Source organism: Tiliqua scincoides, chromosome 1 (assembly GCF_035046505.1).
Source record: "Tiliqua scincoides isolate rTilSci1 chromosome 1, rTilSci1.hap2, whole genome shotgun sequence".
In the NCBI taxonomy this organism is placed as follows: domain Eukaryota; kingdom Metazoa; phylum Chordata; class Lepidosauria; order Squamata; family Scincidae; genus Tiliqua; species Tiliqua scincoides.
Window position 1 is genome coordinate 307,109,105 of NC_089821.1, and position 21,398 is coordinate 307,130,502.

Below are 21,398 nucleotides of genomic sequence, written 5' to 3' on the forward strand. Positions count from 1 at the left end.
AAACAAAGCCTCCTCTTGGAGGAGACTTAGACGTGGCCGGAGGGCATGGAGTGAGTGGAAATTCCGACCCTGGTCAATGATTGTGATGGTAGAATTGCAAGCCCTTGCCATGGAACACTGCTATTGTTTAGGACTTCTGGGTGAGTCCTTTTGGAATATTGTCAATTTGCAAAGCTCTTGCCAGGTCTGCCTTGAATTACCTTTAATTCTTTACCCATTGTGCAATATGTGGAACTCCTTGCCACAGGATGTGGTGATGGCGCCTGGCCAGAGATGCCTTGGAAAGGAGATTGGACAGATTTCTGGAGGAATAGTCCATCACCAGTTCTATGCCATGATGGATACTCAAAATCTCCAGGTTTTAGAAAGAGGCTATCTCTAAATGCTAGGTGCAAGGGAGTAGCAACAGAATGCAGGCATCTTGTTGTCTTGTGTGCTCCCTGAGGCATCTGATGGACCACTGGGAGCTATAGGAAGGTGGACCAGATAGGCCTTTGGCCTGATCCAATAGTGCACTTCTTATGTTTTATATGCTGCCCTAACAATAACAATAGTGTTTATAAGGAGTACTGTTGGATCCTCAGAGCAGACACAGAGGCAGGCTGTGCAGCATGGCCTTTCCCAGTTTGAAGAGACACTTGGCCAACAGTCTGAGGCTAAGAGGCAAAGAAGGAAGGCCCACAGCCAGGGAGACAGACCAGGGACAGACTGCACTTGCTCCCAGTGTGGAAGGGATTATCACTCCCGAATTGGCCTTTTTAGCCACACTAGACGCTGTTCCAGAACCACCATTCAGAGTGCGATACCATAGTCTTTCAAGACTGAAGATTGCCTACAGAGATGTCAACCCAACATCTACACATTGTCTGTCATATTCTAAGCCCATCCAGCACAAAGGAAGAGGGGAACAAGAGCCCAGGCAGTCCTCCACAAGCACCCATGGAAACCCCAACACAGCCCACTGATCATGGGATGACAGCCTGATGTCAGATCAACAGCCACCCCATGTGCAAACAGCCAGTCATCACAATCTACCCTTCTGCAGTGTTGTTTGCCAGAGTACTGTCAGGAAGAACCAAGCAGAGGGGGTGGTGGCAGATGCAGGTCCACTGAATGGCATTTACTAGCACAACACCCCCCCCCCATAGCAGGAAGGAGCATCAGCATGTGGAGATGTGTGACACACAAAATACAGTTGTAGGCGCCTGCATGTTCCCCTCTTAACCCTCTTTCCAACTTATCCCAAGATTGGTGGCTTTTAAATGATGAGGCTAATTTGCCAGCAGGTAACTATATTGTCATTCTCACCTTTAGGTCTTCTGCTGTGTCCATTATGCTAAACTGCTTAGAAAATGATCCAGAGTGATACTCAAGACCAGATTGCTTCCGAGGAAATAATTAAAGAGCTTGTAAGTTTAACGTGTTGATAAAGGTATCTTTTTTTTTACATATATATATATATATATATATATATATATATATATATATATATATATATATATATATATATATAATGAACGTAGCAGCAAGGAACCTGAGAATTCTACTTCTGTGAAACAACCTGGAATTTATCATAGGACTGTTGCTTCCAGATCTTGCTTATAGGCTTCCTGGAGGCACCTGTTTGACCACTGTGGCAAGTAGTATGCTGGGTGAAATGGAGCTTTAGTCCCATCCATCAGAACATCTTCTGATGTTCTACTTTCCTGCTGTGACTCTAAAAAGGGAGGCTGAGTTTTTTGCTGACCTAACTAATTGCTAGTGGACCTTTATGTACTCATGTAATCCTTCTAAAAAGCTATTTATGCTAATAGCCTTTGCAACATCCTGAGTTTTCTAGATGAATTATGCATTGTTTGAAGTTTTTGTTTCTTTTAAGCCTGCTGTTTATGAGTGCATTTCAGTTGGAGGCTCTTCAGAACATTTGCCTTTGGAGAGAGAAGAAAAATAATTTTTCCATATTCCTTTTTTTTCCCTAAATTGCTTCTGATTTTTGTTAAACCTCAATCTTAGGGCTGGCCCAAGCTCCCCTGCTCTACACTTGAGGTGGTGTGGTGAATCATTGCCACCCCTTGCATAGAGCATAGCTGCCCCAAATGGTGCCCAGATGCACACACCTCTCCTCCCCTCTCCGGCAGCCTCCTTGGCACCTGCTCCTCTCTCTTCCATTCGCTGCTTTAAAAAAAAAAAAAATGGGACAGGAAATATGTGGAGGGGAGGAGCCAAAGATCATCTTGGCCACCACTCTTTTTTCCTCAACACACTTCCACTTTTGCTCCCTGTGCCTTTTTAAAATTGCTGGAGGAGGAGGAGAAGTGGTGGTGGCGGTAGTGGCGATGGCAGTGGTCTGTGGCAGCAGCTGCTAGCATGCCACTACCAGGGCTGGGCCAGGTAAGGGGGACAAGCACTCTGGAGGACAGTGGGGAGTGAGAGGCTAGAGACCAGCAGAGGTGGCTGGAGGGTGGGGAAGAGGCCAATCATTCCATTTCCTTTGCTGAGAACAGGCTGGATCCAGCACTCTGTTAGCAATGCATTTGGGACCAGTCAACTGCTTCTGAGAATCCCATGAGTCAAGGTAGCAGCCCTCTCCTGCTGCTTGCACATTCAGAGGTACCCTGCTATTCAGAAGTGCGCTGCTTCTAAACCTGGAGTTTCTATTTAACTCTCATGGCTAAAGCCCCAGCTGTTTTATACTTCTTTGAAAATAATGGTAAAGGAAAGCACTTGTGAAATGAGGTTCATTCCTAGGATCTTTTATGTCCAGCAGATGGCAGTGCCAGCCCAAACATTGCACTTGACATTCTCACATATGGTAAAGGCTGAGAGTCAGTACGTTATGAATTGACTAAGATCTGCATAGTATAATTGCTCACTCACAAGAACCATCTGAACTTTGACCCTATTCACATACTGTACATGACTTTGTGAACTCCATGGTACAATCCCCTGCTGCTCCAGTATGATTTGAATGAAAGAGCCAGGTGGTCAGGACCAGTCATGTGGACTAAGAGAGCGACTAAGATGATTACGGGGCTGGGGCACCTTCCTTATGAGGAAAGGCTATGTCCTGTGGGCCACTTCAGCCAAGAAAAGAGATGCCTGAGGGGGGACACCTGGAATATTGTGTCCGGTTCTGGTTGCCGCATCTCAAAAAAGACATAGTGGAAATGGAAAAGGTGCAAAAGAGAGCTACTAAGATGATTATGGGGCTGGGGCACCTTCCTTATGAGGAAAGGCTACGGCGTTTGGCCCTCTTCAGCCTAGAAAAGAGACACCTGAGGGAGGACATGACTGAGACATACAAAATTATGCAGGGGATGGACAGAGTGGATAGGGAGATGCTCTTTAAACTCTCACATAACACCAGGACCAGGGGACATCCACTAAAATTGAGTGTTGGGAGAGTTAGAACAGACAAGAGAAAATATTTCTTTACTCAGCATGTGGTCGGTCTGTGGAACTCCTTGCCGCAGGATGTGGTGATGGCGACTGGCCTGGATGCCTTTAAAAGGTGATTGGACAAGTTTCTGGAGGAAAAATCCATTACAGTGTACAAGCCATGATGTGCATGCGCAACCTCCTGATTTTAGAAATGGGCTATGTCAGAATGCCAGTTGCAAGGGAGGGCACCAGGATGAGGTCTCTTGTTATCTGGTGCTCCCTGGGGCATTTGGTGGGCCGCTGTGAGATACAGGAAGCTGGACTAGATGGGCCTATGGCCTGATCCAGTGGGGCTGTTCTTATGTTCTTATGACATGATTGAGAAATACAAAATTATGCAGGGGATGGACAGAGTGGATAGAGAGATGCTCTTTACACTCTCACATAACACCAGAACCAGGGGACATCCACTAAAATTGAGTGTTGGGAGGGTTAGAACAAAGAAAATATTTCTTTACTCAGTGTGTGGTTGGTCTGCGGAACTCCTTGCCACAGGATGTGGTGATGGCATCTGGCCTGGATGCCTTTAAAAGGGAATTGGACAAGTTTCTGGAGGAAAAATCTATTACGGGTTACAAGCCATGATGGGTATGTGCAACGTCCTGATTTTAGAAATGGGCTATGTCAGAATGCCAGATGCAAGGGAGGGCACCAGGATGAAGTCTCTTGTTATCTGGTGTGCTCCCTGGGGCATTTGGTGGGCCACTGTGAGATACAGGAAGTTGGACTAGATAGGCCTATGGCCTGATCCAGTGGGGCTGTTCTTATGTTCTTACTACTTGTTACAGCTACTTGGCTTTTCTCTCCCTCTTAATACACTAGCAATAGACTTCCTGCATGAAGGGCCCCATTGATGTGGTTCCAGTTAAAAACTTGCTGGATAATTTTGAGCCAGTCACTATCTTTCAGCCTAATGTACCCCACAGGGTTGTTGTGAGGATAAAACAGGAGGGGGATAACCTTCTATGCCACTGAATTATTTGGGGGAAGAATGGAATAAAAATGTAGTGATAATAACAAACCAAAAACCGGAACTCCCAGGGAATCCACATAATTACCACCTTTTTCTACATGAACCTGCCCACCAGTGCCCCTGTCATTGTAGATGTATTTTTATTTATCACAAAAGTCTGTATGCTGCCCTTCAATAAACATAGTGTGGTTTATAAGTTTAAACTATAAAATACAATACAAAAGGTGGGGAATCACCCATTAAACCAGGTGGGTCAAACTCATTTCATACCGAGGGCCGAATGACATTCATGATGCCTGCTGAGGGCCAGAAGCGATGTCGTTAGGCAGGAAGTGATCTCATTAAACAACTCATAACCGAAAATAAGCACTTTTTCTCACTTAGGAATCCATTAACTACAAATGACAGAAGACAAAACATGCAAATCTTTATCATATCTCAAGATATGGGAGAGCCCAATTTTCGTGGGGGCTGCCCTTTCAGCAGTAACACCTCAGCACTGCTCAGCAGCTGAGAGCCTGAGGGTTGGATAAAAACCTTCCGCAGGCCGCATATGGCCCCCGGGCCTTATGTTTGACACCCCTGCATTAAACAATGCTGATAAAAGCAACATTAGAACAATTTGGTAAAGAATTCAAAGACCTGGGAAAATAAAAAGGGTTTCACTTAGTGACAAAAGGATATCAGCATGCAAGTCTCCCTGTGGAGGACATTCCACAAATCGGGTACCACCTCCCAGTTGCCATCTGCCTCACTTCAGATGGTGAGTGTGCCTGGAGGAATGCCTCTGGGAATGACCTCAGAGTGCAGGCAGGACAAGTCATAAGGTGGGGGGAGTTGCTTCAGATTAGGTAGGGGGCTGCCATTGAAAGGGCCTTTTTATGGATTATGCCAAATTTTGGAACTCTTTCCCCAGATATTTCTGCCCAATGCCCGTATTGGTGTCCTCTTGGTGCCAGGCCAATGTTTTCACATGTTCTTTTAAAAACTTTTAGTTGTATTGGAAATCCCTTTGATTTACCTGTCTTTTTTGTGGATTTTAATGGTAGATGCAACATTATTTATCTGTTGTTGCTTTTGCTGTTTTTATTAGCTGCTGCTCTTGTTGCTTTTTATTAAATTTCCTTTTTCTGTATTGTAAGCCACCTTGAGGCCGTTGGGTGAATGACAGGATAAAAATGCTTTAAATCCAAGCCTCCCAGACTGTTCACTGCCTGGGTCACATCACACAGACTTGTTCTTATTGGGGGGGGTAGGTCAGTTATAAAACACATTTTGTACATACCGATAAGAATTTTCACAATATAAGAAAAATATTTGCAGCTCTGGCTCTGTTTCTCAACTGAGTTCTCAGCAAGAGCAATCCAGCTGAGCTGTTCCTTCATCCAGCAGGAGAAAGCAGGTATGTGGTGGGCTCAGTAGCATAGCTAGATGGGGTTCAAAGCACTAGGTTTTGCAGGGATCCTCACCGTGATGTGAAGGCGACCTCTTCTCATCCCCTTCAGAGCTATTCAGGGCGATGGAAGCAAAACTGAGGTGAATGTATTCACCTCCGTTTTGCTCCCAATGCCCTGAGTGGCTCTGAAGGGGAGGGGGAGGGGGGGTTGCTTGCAGGCTGTGGTGAGGCTCCTTGCAAAACCTAGTGCTTTGCGCCTCCCCCCCTAGCTACAGTACTGGGTGGGGTGTGTGGGAGGGGGCAAATGCATATACAATATAATAATTGTTAGCCCCCTTGATTTCGTTTAGAAAAGTGGAATATAAATAAAATATATAACAAATAATGCTCCTGAGCTCAGTGGACTGGTCAAAATGAGTTGAAAGATCTAATGTAGCCTGCAGACCATTGGTTAGGGGCTCTCCGCTTTAAATAAGGAAATGAACAGTTCATATAAATACAATTCCAAATCTGATGCTTTTCACTATTATATTTTCTTGAAAAGGATCTTTTTTGAAGAATGGCAACTCATATGGCATGGCACAACCCATGTATTGATTGGCATAGTTTATGATCTTAGGGATTCAGAGATGGGCTGGGGAGAAATGTGCATCTCCTGGAGGCTAGAGGCCTCTAGTTTCCTGCACCTACAATAAAATGCTGTACCACCGAAGTCTCATTATCATCACCTCCACACTCTCTGTCATGTGTAGTACTGAGCTGTAATAAGTAAGCTCATTGTTGTCGGAAGAGGCAGCAAATGGTAACCAGAAAAAATGCACATAAGAACATAGAACATAAGAACAGCCCCACTGGATCAGGCCATAGGCCCATCTAGTCCAGCTTCCTGTATCTCACAGCAGTCCACCAAATGCCCCAGGGAGCACACCAGATGACAAGAGACCTCATCCTGGTGCCCTCCCTTGCATCTGGCCTTCTGACATAGCCCATTTCTCAAATCAGGAGGTTGCGCATACACATCATGGCTTGTACCCCGTAATGGATTTTTCCTCCAGAAACTTGTCCAATCCCCTTTTAAAGGCGTCCAGGCCAGATGCCGTCACCACATCCTGTGGCAAGGAGTTCCACAGACCGACCACACGCTGAGTAAAGAAATATTTTCTCTTGCCTGTCCTAACTCTCCCAACACTCAATTTTCGTGGATGTCCCCTGGTTCTGGTATTACGTGAGAGTGTAAAGAGCATCTCCCTATCCACTCTGTCCATCCCCTGCATAATTTTGTATGTCTCAATCATGTCCCCCCTCAGGCGTCTCTTTTCTAGGCTGAAGAGGCCCAAATGCCATAAAAAGACCCACAAACTTTGCCCACATGGGTTAGGATTAGGGTGGGGAGATTCAATGGGAAAGGGTTAGGGTAAGGGTAGGGTTTGGGATTAGAGCATTTTTTCTGTGGGCAGTTCTTGTGTGGATTTTTAAAATGTGGGCTTTTTTCGTAGAACTGCAGAAAATGCATCAAAAGACAAAAAAGTTTTTTCTCTTAGGAGTACAACATTTACATTCTACCCCAAAATTAGTTCCACCTAGTTAAATGGGACATACTCCTAGGAGAGCCCTTGTTGATTAATCCATCAGAATAGCCAATTAGAAATGTTTTGTTCAATTAAAAAAGTGTCCTTGATTAACTGTGAAGCAAAAAGAATCATTTTTTTAAAAAGTTGATTATTTCTAATGTAAGTACTTCGAAATCTATGCTAAGTGCCTTCTCAGAAGAGGCTTTCCCTCCATCTCTTTCTAACATGGCCAACTGAGTGTTGGCAACCTTCAGTCTCGAAAGACTATGGTATCGCACTCTGGATGGTGGTTCTGGAACAGCGTCTAGTGTGGCTGAAAAGGCCGATTCGGGAGTGACAATCCCTTCCACACTGGGAGCAAGTGCAGTCTGTCCCTGGTCTGTCTCCCTGGCTATGGGCCTTCCTTCTTTGCCTCTTTGCCTCAGACTGTTGGCCAAGTGTCTCTTCAAACTGGGAAAGGCCATGCTGCACAGCCTGCCTCCAAGCGGGCCGCTCAGAGGCCAGGGTTTCCCACTTGTTGAGGTCCACTCCTAAGGCCTTCAGATCAACAGAATCTTGCTAACATGGCCTTTTATATATAATCATAAGGAGAAAATTGGGTGACTTTTTTTGTCTTCAGTATTCTTTTATGCATGTGCAGATGATGCAGATATAATTATGAACTAAACTGATGAATTTATTAAAATCCATATGATGATTAAGATTTCTGTAATTGAGTGACAATATTGTTATCTTATTGAAAAGGAATGAACGGTTTGTTGTTTCTCTCTTCCCCTTTCCCTGTTGCCAGTGCACTTCCAATGGACTATCTTATGAAAAAGTTGAGCAAGAAGGATCCATCATGGTGAGCCTGGAGATGTTTTTCTCGGGCTACCCCAAAATGGTCGGCCTGACGTATTTCCCCAATTTAACCAGGCTGACTCTTGTAAGACAGAGTATCTCACAGATTTCTGACCTGAGGCACTGCCCACTACTGAAAGAGCTCTGGGTGGCTGAGTGTTGCTTGAAAGTAAGTATAGCTTTTCTTTTCGTTTATCCTTTGGCCCCCACTGCGAACAGTTCTCTCTACCCCTCTGCCAACTAAAGACGAGATTTCATACGTATAATGAAGTGGGCTCTGGTCAATGAAAGCTGATGCAGTGGTATATCTGGCAGTGTTCAAGCTGCTACAAGCCTCTTTGTTACTTTCTGTTGATCAGGTTTGGTTGGCTTAGATTTTGGAGTTCTCTGTTCAAATTCCCACTCAGACATTACAATTAAGAATATTACATTACAATTAGGAGTATTTATATACAACTTTTCAACAAGAACAACACAACAACAAAAATTCACGAAGCAGTTTACACAACTGAATAAATGACTTCCAGACCCAAAAAAGCTCAAAAGATACAGAAGAAACACCAGCAAAGATCTACTGGAAATGAAGTTAATTATGCTAGGGTAATGGATGAATGCCATTGATTCTGTGGTACTATAAAATGGGAATCCTAGCAATCTGGGAAGCAGCAGTTCATGAAGTTTAAGGGGAAAAAAGTTATAAAATGTTGCATATTTAAAAAATAATTGTTTATACCCTTTCCTTACTGACACATCCTTGATGAACAAATCAATCTCTCTCTTCCATGCATTTGTTTGACGGAAGCATTTGTCAGAAGGTGTTGGTGATTAGTTAAATTGGTGGGAATGTTTTCATCAAGGTAATTTCATTCAGGAGTGCACTTCCTACTGCAATTACTTGAAAATAATGCATGATTTCTTCCTTTACAGAAAATTGATGGTCTAAGACCATGTGTTCATTTGCAAAAGCTTTACCTCTATCGCAATATGATCTCAAGAATTGAAAATCTGGAGACTTTAACAAAGTTGGAGGTTGTTTGGCTCAATGGCAATCAGATTAAAGAAATAGAGGTAAGATTGGAGGTTTTGGCCATTGATTCTTCTGTATTGACTGGGTGAAGGGAACTAAAGGGGGGAAGGTAATGCACGCAGCAGTTCAGAATGCTGCCACTTAAGGGCAGAACATCTCCTTGATTCCACCCAAGAGCCCTTAAGCTCTTACTTAAGACTTCATTTTTCTGCAATTTGCTGGAAGCAAAATCAAAACAGAGGTTTTGCACAGTATTCAGCATAGTCCTTCATAAGTTTTTCAGGGACTGTAATATCTGACTCTAACAAAAACTTTCTATAATGTTTACAGGGGTTGAACACACTGCAGAAGTTGAAGGATCTTAATCTTGCAGATAATTCTATTAATAAGATCGGTAAGTGATATTTTAAAATGCCAAGTAATATTTTACACAGCTTGCTTTGCAGTTGTGGAAAGTGGAACAAAGGCACCTGGAGAAGGGACTGCCATCGACCTTCAGCTGTTTAAATGCAGAATCAGAAAGCAGATTGAGAACCACTGTGCTCAAGGCCAATGGAGGAAAGGGCAAGAAGAGGCCAGCATCTTGCAACAAACACCCAGTATTCTTTGTGCTTAAGCTGAGGCTTTGTGGTTCAAGTTCCAACCTGTTAAACGCTCTGTTCAACTGGTTCCGTGCTTAAAAATAAAATAAAAACAAAATCTGAAAGGACAAGTAAAAAATGGTTGGCAACCTTCAGTCTCGAAAGACTATGGTATAAGCCTACAGCACCCGGTATTCCCAGGCGGTCTCCCATCCAAGTACTAACCAGGCCTGACCCTGCTTAGCTTCCAAGATCAGTCGAGATCAAAGCACAGTTCAAAAGCAAGGGAGAAGGAACTGTGCTGTCTTCCCCTGTGTGCATCCCATGATCCAGTCTCCTACACACTGACTTTCCACACTTACCTTGGGGAGACTTCCAACAGCTGAAAATCCCCTGCAGGAGGCAGTGTAGCCCGCATCATTGCCTCTGCATCACCACAAAGGGATTTAGTTAGGATTGGCCTATAAATGTGTATTATTCTTCTGTTCATTTTTGTTGTTCCACTGAATTGGAATAGGCCTTCATATAGTGATATATATTGTAACTAGGCCGGAGCCCTCGGAATGCATGGAGTAAAATACACAAACAGAAATTCACTTTGAGATACAATATTTTCTTCTTGTTATATATATTTTAGGAAATTGCTTGGACTCCATTGGAAAAATAGAAAAATTAAACCTGTCAGGGAACAGAATATGCTCATTGAAGGTATGTGCTGGAATCTCATTGCCATTTAATAGGTTTTCTTGGTTGCCTGTGGTCAAGTCTGGGACTGGGGGAAGAGGGTGCTAACTCTTCCTCCCCCACCCTCAAGACTCTTTGTCCCACGGGGGGGGGGGGGGCGGACTATATTGGCAACACTAGTTAATAGAAATGTGAAAACCTGGAAAAAATTCAGCAGCTCCATCTCTAGTACTGCAATTAGTGTTAGAGATATAAGTGCCTTAACATTATTCAAAGAGCCCAATCCTATGCTCAGCCAACCTGTGTAATACAGCATTGCCAACACAGCCTCTGCTGCATCCCTCAGGCTGGCCAGAGACCACCAGCAGCCGACAGGTAAGTAAAGAAATGTTTTCTTACCTTCTCCGCTGCTCCCTGGTCCCCAGTGGGCCTGCTTGAATCTATGCCAGCTCTTCTGCTGGTGTAAATCCAGTAGGTCCAAGGGGGTGCATCAGGCATGGACTGGGAGCACAGGATCTCAGTGGCCGCTTCTGTCCTGGGCCCAGCCCTCTCACTGCCCTGTTCTGCCCCCCCCAATCCTTCCCCCCTTCACCAACATATCAGTGTAGTAGATGATCTGGTATCCATAAATGTCCTCTGAGCATATCTTTGGGGCCAGCTTTCCAGAGCCTCTGCCCACCAGCTCCATCCGGATCCATCCATCAGTGATGATGGATCACAAGATCTATCATCGCATCCTTCCCATAGGGCTGGGCTGTCAATTACTTAAATGTAGAAAACAGTACAGTTATTAGTGGAGTACAGTTGAAGGGTATATATGTAGGATGAGCAAGAAGTACTCACAAAAGAACTTTCAGCTTGAAGTTCGGGACCTAAATGGGGGGCGTTTCCTGAAATGGTTCCCTCCTCCTTGGCCCACCTTGTTTTGCTGCCACACCTGTCTCTTAGCAGTGGTGCTCAGCTTCAGGAGGCTATGTAACATTATGTTGAGAGCAGAGGCATCACTAGGGGTTGCGACACCTGGTACGAGAGCTCATTGTGTCACCACCATGATGGACCTCCTCCCATACCAGACCATACACAATAAATTACAATATCATACGCACAGCCTACATGCATTGCCATCACTGGAGTTGGTGCAACCCTATTAACTTAATTTATTTCAGTATATAACTGTACAGGTCACCCAACGAATCATTAACCAACAAAAACCAGTGACCAACTTGATGACACTCCCATAACTGAACAAGAGTTCTAGTATTAGTTCTGATATATAGAAAAGAGAGCCTTAATGGTTCCCTACTATGTCCTAATAACACTTCATTGGCTATTGGAACAATCAGTATCATTGGTCAGTTTTGAGTTATCCACTTTTTGTCACATAAGGCAGTTGTGATTTCCTTTTATGGTTATTCGGCCATAACTTTTGATAGAATACAGATACTTCAACACAGCTTGTTTCATTGCATTTTGCATTAAATTCTCCTTTGAATGATATATAACATGATGGTATTATTTGAAAATGCAGAGATTTTCACAATTTTGGCTGTGATGGAGGATGTCACAGGAGTGATGTCACACACACTCCTGAGGGTATCACCTGGCGTGGTCCACACACCCCTAGTGACACCACTAGTGGAGGGGACTTCTGGTATTGGCAGCATATGGGTGGAGGCGTAATTGGAGGGGGGCGGACCACTCAGTGGCCCCTCCCTTCGGAGCCATTCCCGTTGGGGGGGGGCAAAACGGAGCCGTATGGCTCTGCTTTGATCCCCCGGGAATGGCTCCCCGGGAATGGCCCCCGGGGCCGCTTGCCCACCTCCCTGCCAGGCTGAGTGCTCCGCCCCTCCACCAGCTACGCCACTGCATATGGGAATTAAGTGTGGTATAGGGAAGCATGATGAAAATGGTTCTTGGTTAAAGAAGCCTCTTCTTTTTTTATGTTTCCCCTCAAGGCTTCTCTTTTACGGATTAAACATGCATCTTTTCCCCTAAAAATAAAATGTATTCTGAATGTGGTTCCATTTTTTTCAAAAGGAAATTACGCACTTGGCAAGACTACCTCATTTAACAGATCTATGCCTGAATGACCCCCTCTTTGAACCCAACCCAATTTGTCTCCTTTGCAATTATGCAACACATGTGCTGTATCATATTCCTCATCTTCAAAGGCTTGATACTTATGATGTTTCTTCTAAACAGATCAAGGAACTAGCAGAAGTAGGTGCAAAGTTATCAAATTATTTTAGAAATAGAGCCTAATTAACAGAACCTTGCTCAACCAATCATAGGAGTTTTATTTTGTGTAATCAATAAATCTGCACATGAACCCTCCCGAATTATTCTAAGGTATACTTCTTTGTTCATAGATGATGCACGCCCATATCACACCAAGCACTGTCTGAGAAACGGGATTTACTTCTGATTGAACATGTATAGGATTGCACTGTTAGTTTATTTGGTTATGTTTGCTGTGTCCAATTACCCTCTGTGCACATTTTAAAAATCATATTAGTTGTCAACTTATATTTTGTGTCATTGCTTGTTTTTGAATAGTGTTTGTTCCCACTGATTAGAGTGAATTTTTTCATTTTTATTCCAAGCTATTTTGATTTTCTCTAGACTAGCTGAGGTGTTAAACTCATGTCATATAGTGGACCAAATAGCATTCACCGTGCCTGCTGAGGGCCAAAAGTGACATCATTAAGCAGGAAGTGATTAAGCAGACGATGGCCAAAAATAAGCACTTTATTTTCACCTACAAACTTATTAGCTGCAAGTGATGATAGAACAGAAAGTCAGCATATGTTATTTTCAAAATATGGGAGAGCCCAATTATCTTGTGGGCCAGATAAAGACTTCTGCAGGCTATATCTGGCCTGCAGGGCTTATGTTTGACATGCCTGCTCTAGAGGGCTCATGTTCGTATCCATTAGAAATGTATAACCCCTGGAATTGAGAACAGCTCCCTCTTTAGAGTCCTTTTGGTGGGGGCTTATGACCTTTTTATTTAGGAGGCCTTTTATGCTGACAGCAGGGCGCAGGGTGCTTTATGAATGTGTTTTAATTTGGGATCCAGGTTTTTATTGTGTTTTATTGTTTTTAATGTCTTTCTGTATAGATGTATATTTTATGTTTTAAATATATTTTTAATTGTGAGCTGCCTTGAGTGTCCTTCAGTGGATAGAAAGGCAGGACATAAATTTCTTAAAATAAATAAAATAAATAAAAAAACGTACTGGGACTGGGGTAAGTAGTTTTGAAATGCCATTTAACAGCCGAAGAAGTTACTTAAATATGATAGTATTTCAGGATTGTTACGATGCTTTTGCATCTAATTCCTGTTAACATTTAGAGGCCTTCTTGGGATGAACTTCTTGGGATGAAATAATATTTACTTTTTGGGCTTTCCTATATCTTTGAAGTCGATGGTGATTAAAAAAGTGATGTACTACAATATGCGAATCAAGAGTGCTCAAAGACAGCTCAATGAGGAGCTTGAAAAGCTGAAAGAGAGGAAGTCCAAGCTTCAGAAGCTGCCAGAAGATCGAATTAAGCACTTCAGCTGCAGCATAAAGCATGTAAGCAAAATAATTCAAGAGCACCAAGTGAAATGAGTGCTGATTAGGCTCCATAGCTACTTCTAAGCCATGAACTTGCCAGGACTTTGTCTCCCGCTAGCTCTCATCTTGCAAGTGCCTATTGCCAACATGTTCCTCACCAGAATTCTGTGCAGTAGTGACCTTCCCCACCCCTATGTACAGTCCAGTAGGATCCTCAAGGTTATTTCATAAATTTCATTTATTTATCCTCAAGTTCATTTATTTCATTTCTTGCCCACCTTTCAGTAGGATCCTCAAGGTGGCTTACGTGAAGCATTATCATATAGTATTGTTGCTTCTACCCCCTCTGGCACATGGCATTGTTCTGGGAGTGCATCTCTTCCCTCCCAGTCTTTTTGCTATCCACAGGCAGAGAGCAACATGTATCTATGCTGGCTGGATTTTGAACAAGGCAACAGAAAAGCCAACCACCATCACACCGCAGCTCACTCAAGCCACATCCAGGAGCAGAAGCTGTAAAGTGATAGCAGTTGGCTTTGTGAGCTGATTAGGTGTTCTGTTGCCTCATTCAAAATCCAGTCAGTGTATGCGTAATCTAACTGCAATACAGTCAGAGGGTGTAGTGTGTGCTTCAGCCCCCTGTACAAACATGCTACTCCACTGCATGGATGTTGGAGCATGATCCCAATCCCTTCACAAGAAGTACCCTGTAGTTATTTATATTTCTAACTCAAGCCATCCTTGGGATAGTTAGAAAAAGCAACTCCTTCCTCACCACCGTAATATAAAATTTGAGCAAATTGTCTGACATTTCCCCAACTTTTCCTGATTTAACCTTGAACCCTGAAAGTCCTCCAAGAGAGGTAGCCTTTATAATCCTTTTGCAAGTTGCTCTGGACTGAAGTAATACTAATATTGCAGTTTTCTGATGCATTCCATTTCATACGTTGTGGCTGAGCCCCAAGGCGTTTGTCATTTTGTTTAATAGGTGGAACGCGATCTAGCAGAATTGCAGACGTCTGGCAAAATACGGGCTAGCAGACCTCTTTTGAACAGAGACTCTGAATGTGAAAAATCAGATGGGAACTGTGACAGTCCAGATGAGGCCCCTGAGCAAGTCAGCCTCGAGGATCTGATTCGTCACAAATTAGATGCCCTCCAAAGAAGAATAACCTTCTGGAATAGGAAACTAGAGGAGTACGTATGTTTTGTGAAATGTACAAGAGCTGCTGTTTGAATGGGCTTGGAACTTATGGCCTCATCAGTCATTGGTTGTCCTCCAGGATTCTTCTTGGGGTGAGATATAGTGCAGGCCTTGGATTTACACTCTCTCCCTTGGACTTTGTCCTTCCCCTTCCTTGTTGTCTGTTCCCCCATTGGAGCAGTTGGAGCCAAAAAGGAACCCTGCATTTATTTGAACTGCTGTGTTATTCCGGTGGGGGAGGGACTTGAAAATATTCGTCCAGGCCCATAGCATAGAAAGAAGGACAGAAAAATTAATGCCAAATATCCAGAACCTAAATACAAGCCTTAGAACCCAATCCTATCCAACTTTTTGAGCCAATGAAGCTGCATTGTAGCCCTGATGGAAGGGAACAAACGTTCCCTTACCTTGAGGAGGCCTCCGTGACTGCTCTTTCACCGCAGGGTGCAGTGCACACCCCTTTGGCATGGCTGCATCATCACTGGAAAGTTGGATAGAATTGGACCCTTATTTATTTAAAGTTATTAAGGGCGTAGTCCAACCCTGCACTGGAACAGGCAAGCCAAGAGGCTTGCACTGTATCCAGCGCAGGATAGGGGCCAGAGTCGGCTCAGCCAGAGGCAAAGGGAAACTTTTCCTCTTACCCCTAGGAAAAGCACCCTGGCCCCTATGGGTCTCCTTGAACCCATGCCACCTCCAGAGGTGGCGCAACTCCGAGGACAGCGGAGCGGCTTCAAGTCACTCCAAACCCCCTGGGAACGGGGGTTGGGATCCGGCATAACTGCCTGCCCACTCGTTCTGCTGACTTGAACAGCATGGGTCATCCATTAAAATTGAGTGTTGGGAGAGTTAGGACAAACAAAAGAAAATATTTCTTTACTCAGCGTGTGGTCGGTCTGTGGAACTTCTTGCCACAGGATGTGGTGATGTCATCTGGCCTGGATGCCTTTAAAAGGGGATTGGACAAATTTCTGGAGGAAAAATCCATCACGGGTTACAAGCCATGATGTGTATGCGCAACCTCCTGATTTGAGAAATGGGCTATGTCAGAATGCCAGATGCAAGGGAGGGCACCAGGATGCAGGTCTCTTGTTATGTGCTCCCTGGGGCATTTGGTTGGCCACTGAGAGATACAGGAAGCTGGACTAGATGGGCCTATGTCTCCCACCGAAACGCATCATGATGCCCAGTATGAAACCTCTGGGTTGGAAACGTCTGGGTTTGAGACTTTTTTTTAATGAAAGCTAGATATTCAGGACTAGAATCACCCTGTAGAGGTCAGCCCTCCCATACTGTGCTGTCAGCCCCCTTGAATGCACCAAGCATACTGTATGATTCTTTGGATCAGGGCCATTTTCTCTGCTCCATAATTATTCCTTTTAGTGATTCTTCTAGCTCAAGTGTGTCCTGCTCATTTTGTTGCAGAATTGAAGCAATTTATCAAATAGAAGTAAAGAAGAAGAAGAAAAACAGTAATCTAATAGTGCAGTTTATGCTAACTGAATTAGAAACCGTGGGAAATACACGATTTGAGGAGGGCTCTCCAAGTGATTCCTGGTATGGCTCTCTGAGATACGAAATTTTCAGTCTGCAGTACTTTGGGAGCGGGGCTAGTTTGTTTAATGTGTTTTGAATCCTTTTGTGGCATGAATATTTCTTTCCTTTGAATATACCTAGCAATTGTAAATAAAATTCTCAAAGTAGGTATCAGTAAGAATAAGATCAACAAAGTGTTTCAAAATAAAATCCTTAAAATGACCAAAGTTCAAAGTTGCAAATTTAAACAGCTAAAAACCACAGAAGCAGATTTTTAAAACAAACATTCCACAAAACAGCAATTAAAATCATTCCACGTACAAATAATCCTGTCCCCATTCAATAAAAATGGCCATGAAAGTTCTTGAGCAAACAAAAAAATTTGAAACTCGCACCTAACATCTTAAGCAGTCATCCTCCTGGATGCCATCTTTTTTTCCCCCTTACAGTACCTTTTCAGAGCTACACTGTGTCAAATATATTATCTGCCTGAAAGGAAACTGTGGGACAGGACAACCGTGGCCATTAGCTGCTGAGATGTGTGCCACCTCTGGCAAGGCTGCCCAAGACCATTTCAGACCATTTCAAATAGACCAACTATATTTCAGTGTTGCAGCTTCATTTGGTGGTTAAATTGAACCACCTAAGACCAAGACTAGGATGTATGGCAAGCCCATCAAACATGCTAGAAGATGGTCTGTTTAGATTTAAATAAAAGTTTATTGGGTTGAAAAACCATGGTCAATTAAAAACAAGTGCTACCGTGATGTTTTGCCCGCTGTCTATGGCAGGCTTCTTCAGAAGTTGGTGCAACTCTGCTGAGTCGCACATCACTTTTAGGTCTGTTTAGAATTCAGCACTTGAAAGGGTTTGCCCAAAATAATTTATTTATGAGGTGTAACATACCATCTTGTGCCCAGTTCCAAATCTATTATTCAAAATAAGGAAAAAAAAAATTACACTGGGCAAATTTGAAATATGTAAGTAAGGAACACCAGCTGACCATAGGCTACAGCTTGCCATTTTTTTCTCTCCACAGATTGTATCACAGTCATCAAATATTTACAAGAACACCTTATATGTGCTAGGTGCTGTATAAAAATAGGAAACACAGCAATCCGCTTCCCTCAGGCTCACAGATACGTGAGACTTGAGGACAGGAGGAGAGTTGAAAGGAAAGGGGAGTATTTTATGCTAGCTGAGAAAGAGCAAAAAGAGGAAAAAGAGTTGAATAACCTTGTAATCAGAAGAAACAGAGCTCAAATTATGCATTGAGAGAGGAAGATGAATTTTTAATAGGGGAAAGGTGAGGTCTCCACACATAAGGAGCCACAAGATAAAGCACAGAGATGAGTTTGCACTAAGGAGTGGAGGTTTAATAAGTGTTTGATGAATGGAGGTACTTTGGAGAAGAGAGAAAAAGCAACAAAAAAAAAACTTGGGAGGAAACAGAATTTAATACGACACAATAGGGGAACCCAGTGATGGGAAAACATACTATTGATTCAATGTCCTCTGTTTCCCTGACCACAGGTTTAATTCCTGTTATGATTTAGTACTATCCCGGTTTTGTGCCTGGGACTTCAAAGCGTATGGCATCACAGGAGTGAAAGTGAATCGCGTAATCAGAGTTCACAACCGGATTTTGAGGTTGAAATTCGAGGACAAGTTCCAAGTCTTTGCCGAGAGAGAAGATTTCAGTGAGTCCGTGTACGTGAAGAACTCTGGAAGGAAATTTAAAGAAGGAAGAGTGATATGATGGACGAGATCAATTTTGCGAATGAGAGTTGTCTTTGTTAACCTAAGTTTGAAACCACAGTTTAAAGGGTATTGCAAAAGGATCCGGTTAACATTAACACTGCACCATAGTTAAATCAAATCTTGGAAAGGGGGAAGGGAGATTCATACAGCAGAAGGAGAGAGTGTGCAAGCCCAAAGCATGCTGTGGATCTCCTCTTCACTGTCGGGGGTTCATTTTTAAGGTTTTCCTGTACCGAATCACGATCAACATATTGTCATAGCCCCCATTTTCTATGTCATGCAGATAGCTTGTTCCAAACCCAGAATGGACAGCTAATTGGAAGTGTATGGTTAGGAGATGGCTTCCTCACAGACCTCTTAGCACTTGAGACAGCATGGGAAACGCTGCTCCCTGCCCTATACCTGTTAATGTGCTAGTCACTACTTCTCCCACTTTCTGGACTAGAAAAGGAAGAGGGGGATGGAGGGGGAAGGGAACTAGGGATCAGAATTTCCTCTTCTGCTCCCTCCACTCTTTTTCAGTCCAAGGAGTAGGAGGCGAAGGCAACTGAATGGGCAGAGGTGGGTGTCCCACCATTCGGCAGGTACAACCACTTGCCTGGGCTGGTCCTGTCTCCTGATACCTTTGATATGTATCTTCAGTGTTTTTGAAGGAGAGAACTTCTTTAAACTCTGACGGCAGACTTCAAATCCCCAACTCAACGAAGAGGAGAGACTGGAGATATGTGTTGGCAGATTTTAACCATGATAACTGAATGGCCTCTCCAGGATCAAATGTAGTGTACTTTTGAGAGCAGATTCTGGAAGCAAATGAGAGAGAGAGAGAGAGGCCATCACCTGGGAGCTTCAAAGGGCACCTGAGTGATCACGCTTAGAGGGAGGGTAGTGTGCTAGACCCGTCTTACTGAGGTTCAGCAAGACAATTTTTGTTGGACCAGGGAATCAATTCTTATGTGTATGACTAAAGTTATTTATCTTGGTGTTTTCTTCTTCTAGAAGCTACAGGAAGATGCTGGAGTATCTCTTCTATGTTTCTCCCCCAGAAGTGCCCTTGAAAAAAAAACAACTCATCCAAATCCTGGAGGAAGGCTTCCAGGTACCAAAAAAGGTAGGAGGATGTTAAATGTGCCAGAGCCCATCCCTCTCATCTTCCCAGGTTTGACTTCTTGGCCTCATTGTGTTATAAAGCATTTCATCTGAACTGTGATTTGCACCTTCAGAAATGTCCCCTGCTACAGTGCTCCTAGCATATTTCAGAGTATGGGGAGGAGTCTCACTATTTGAGTGCTTCATTTAAAAAAAACACCAAACACTTCCTTGCATATAAGAAACTAGCATATCAGGGAGGATGTGCTAATAGCTCAGTCCTATTCAGATGTGGTACTGATGGCGCACAGACACAGGCCTGATGTCTGTCATATCCTAAGCCTGTCCTGGAAATAGCACACTGACAACGCACCAGAACTAGTGCAACAAGTGCCAGATGCCAGGCCTGTCCTGGCAATGCAGTTTTGACGCAGCCCTTCTGAGCAACACATCCATGGAAACATCCGCAGATATGGTGTATCAACTGTGAATATGCCATACTAAATTAAAATTTAGCACCCAGGCCATTCAAATCTACCCCCAATAAAGCTAAATTTTGTAATCCATATAAATCAATGGTTCCCAAATTGTAGGTCAGGATCCACCAGTGAGTCGTGACTCAGTTTTTGGTGGGTCACAAAACTGACAGGGCTGGTTAAGCTGTGTACATCAAGCGTTAAACAAACTGCTCCTTGGGTGCACCGCTGCCCAATCACCATTACAGCCATACCCGTTGGCATTTATAAATCAGGAAGCAGCTTTAGGGTTGCAGAAGCCTTTAGGGCAGGGGTGCTCAATAGGTAGATCGCGATCTACCGGTAGATCGCGAGGCAAAATGAGTAGATCACAGAGTGCCGACCCCCCCTTCAGGTGCCTCTGGGAGGAAACGCCGGGAGTAAGGCCCATTGTACTCAATGGGGCTTACTCCCAGGTAAATGTGGTTAGGATTGCAGCCTCACAGCCTAATCCTAGGCATGTCTACTCAGGAGTAAGTCCTGTTATACTCAGTGGGGCTCAAGGTACACCAACATACATTGTACACATAAATGTTATATGTTATGATGGCGCGAACATTGTAAACAAAACTCTGGTAGATCTCCGGGCCTTGCTGGGTTTCAAAGTAGCTCTCGAGCCAAAAAAGTGTGAGCACCCCTGCTTTAGGGCAAGGGGAACACCAGAATGGTCCAGATCCAATGTATGTGGAGCTCAACAAACAAAATGAAGGCTGATTCTCAAAAAAGTAAATTCTGCAGTCAACTGTACATTCCATGCTTATTTGTGCTCAGATGGAATCATGGCATGGACACAAAATAGGTCTGCCCCAAAAGAATCTCCAATATCACAAGCTTGCAATATATCAATGTTGGCATCCTTCAGTCTCGGAAGCCTATGGTATTGCGCTCTGAATAGTGGTTCTGGAACAGTGTCCTCTCCAGTGCGCGAAGCCTGGGTAAAGTAGATATGGAGGATAGACTGTTTCCCATGCAGCAAATCCCCCCTCTCCACATTGCTGAAATGGTCCAATGGAAAGGCAGAAGCCAATATGGTTGGTTCCAGCAGTGTCACAGGAGTTGCCAGAGTGTGACTGTGTTCAGCCATGAACTGCCTCAGGGACTCCGGCTCTGGATTTTGCCTCGAGGTTGACTCCTGAAGCCTTTTCCATAACTGGATGTAGCCACAAGGCAGTGGAGGTTTGGGATCAGAGTTTTCCTTCTCTCAGATGAGCTGCCTTCCC

At 43.8% G+C, this 21,398-nt stretch overlaps 1 protein-coding gene across 1 annotated transcript in view; it reads left to right on the plus strand.

Annotated features, from left to right (window-relative positions):
• The first annotated feature begins 1,352 nt into the window (after window positions 1–1,352).
• LRRC9 (leucine rich repeat containing 9) overlaps window positions 1,353–21,398 on the plus strand; it is a 64,201-nt gene continuing 44,155 nt past the window's right edge. The window contains 11 exon segments of the mRNA XM_066612364.1: window positions 1,353–1,409; window positions 8,172–8,390; window positions 9,149–9,289; window positions 9,579–9,642; window positions 10,467–10,537; window positions 12,551–12,733; window positions 13,939–14,094; window positions 15,065–15,273; window positions 16,706–16,837; window positions 18,350–18,526; window positions 19,574–19,695. Of these exon segments, the coding sequence (XP_066468461.1) occupies window positions 1,353–1,409; window positions 8,172–8,390; window positions 9,149–9,289; window positions 9,579–9,642; window positions 10,467–10,537; window positions 12,551–12,733; window positions 13,939–14,094; window positions 15,065–15,273; window positions 16,706–16,837; window positions 18,350–18,526; window positions 19,574–19,695 (1,531 nt within the window).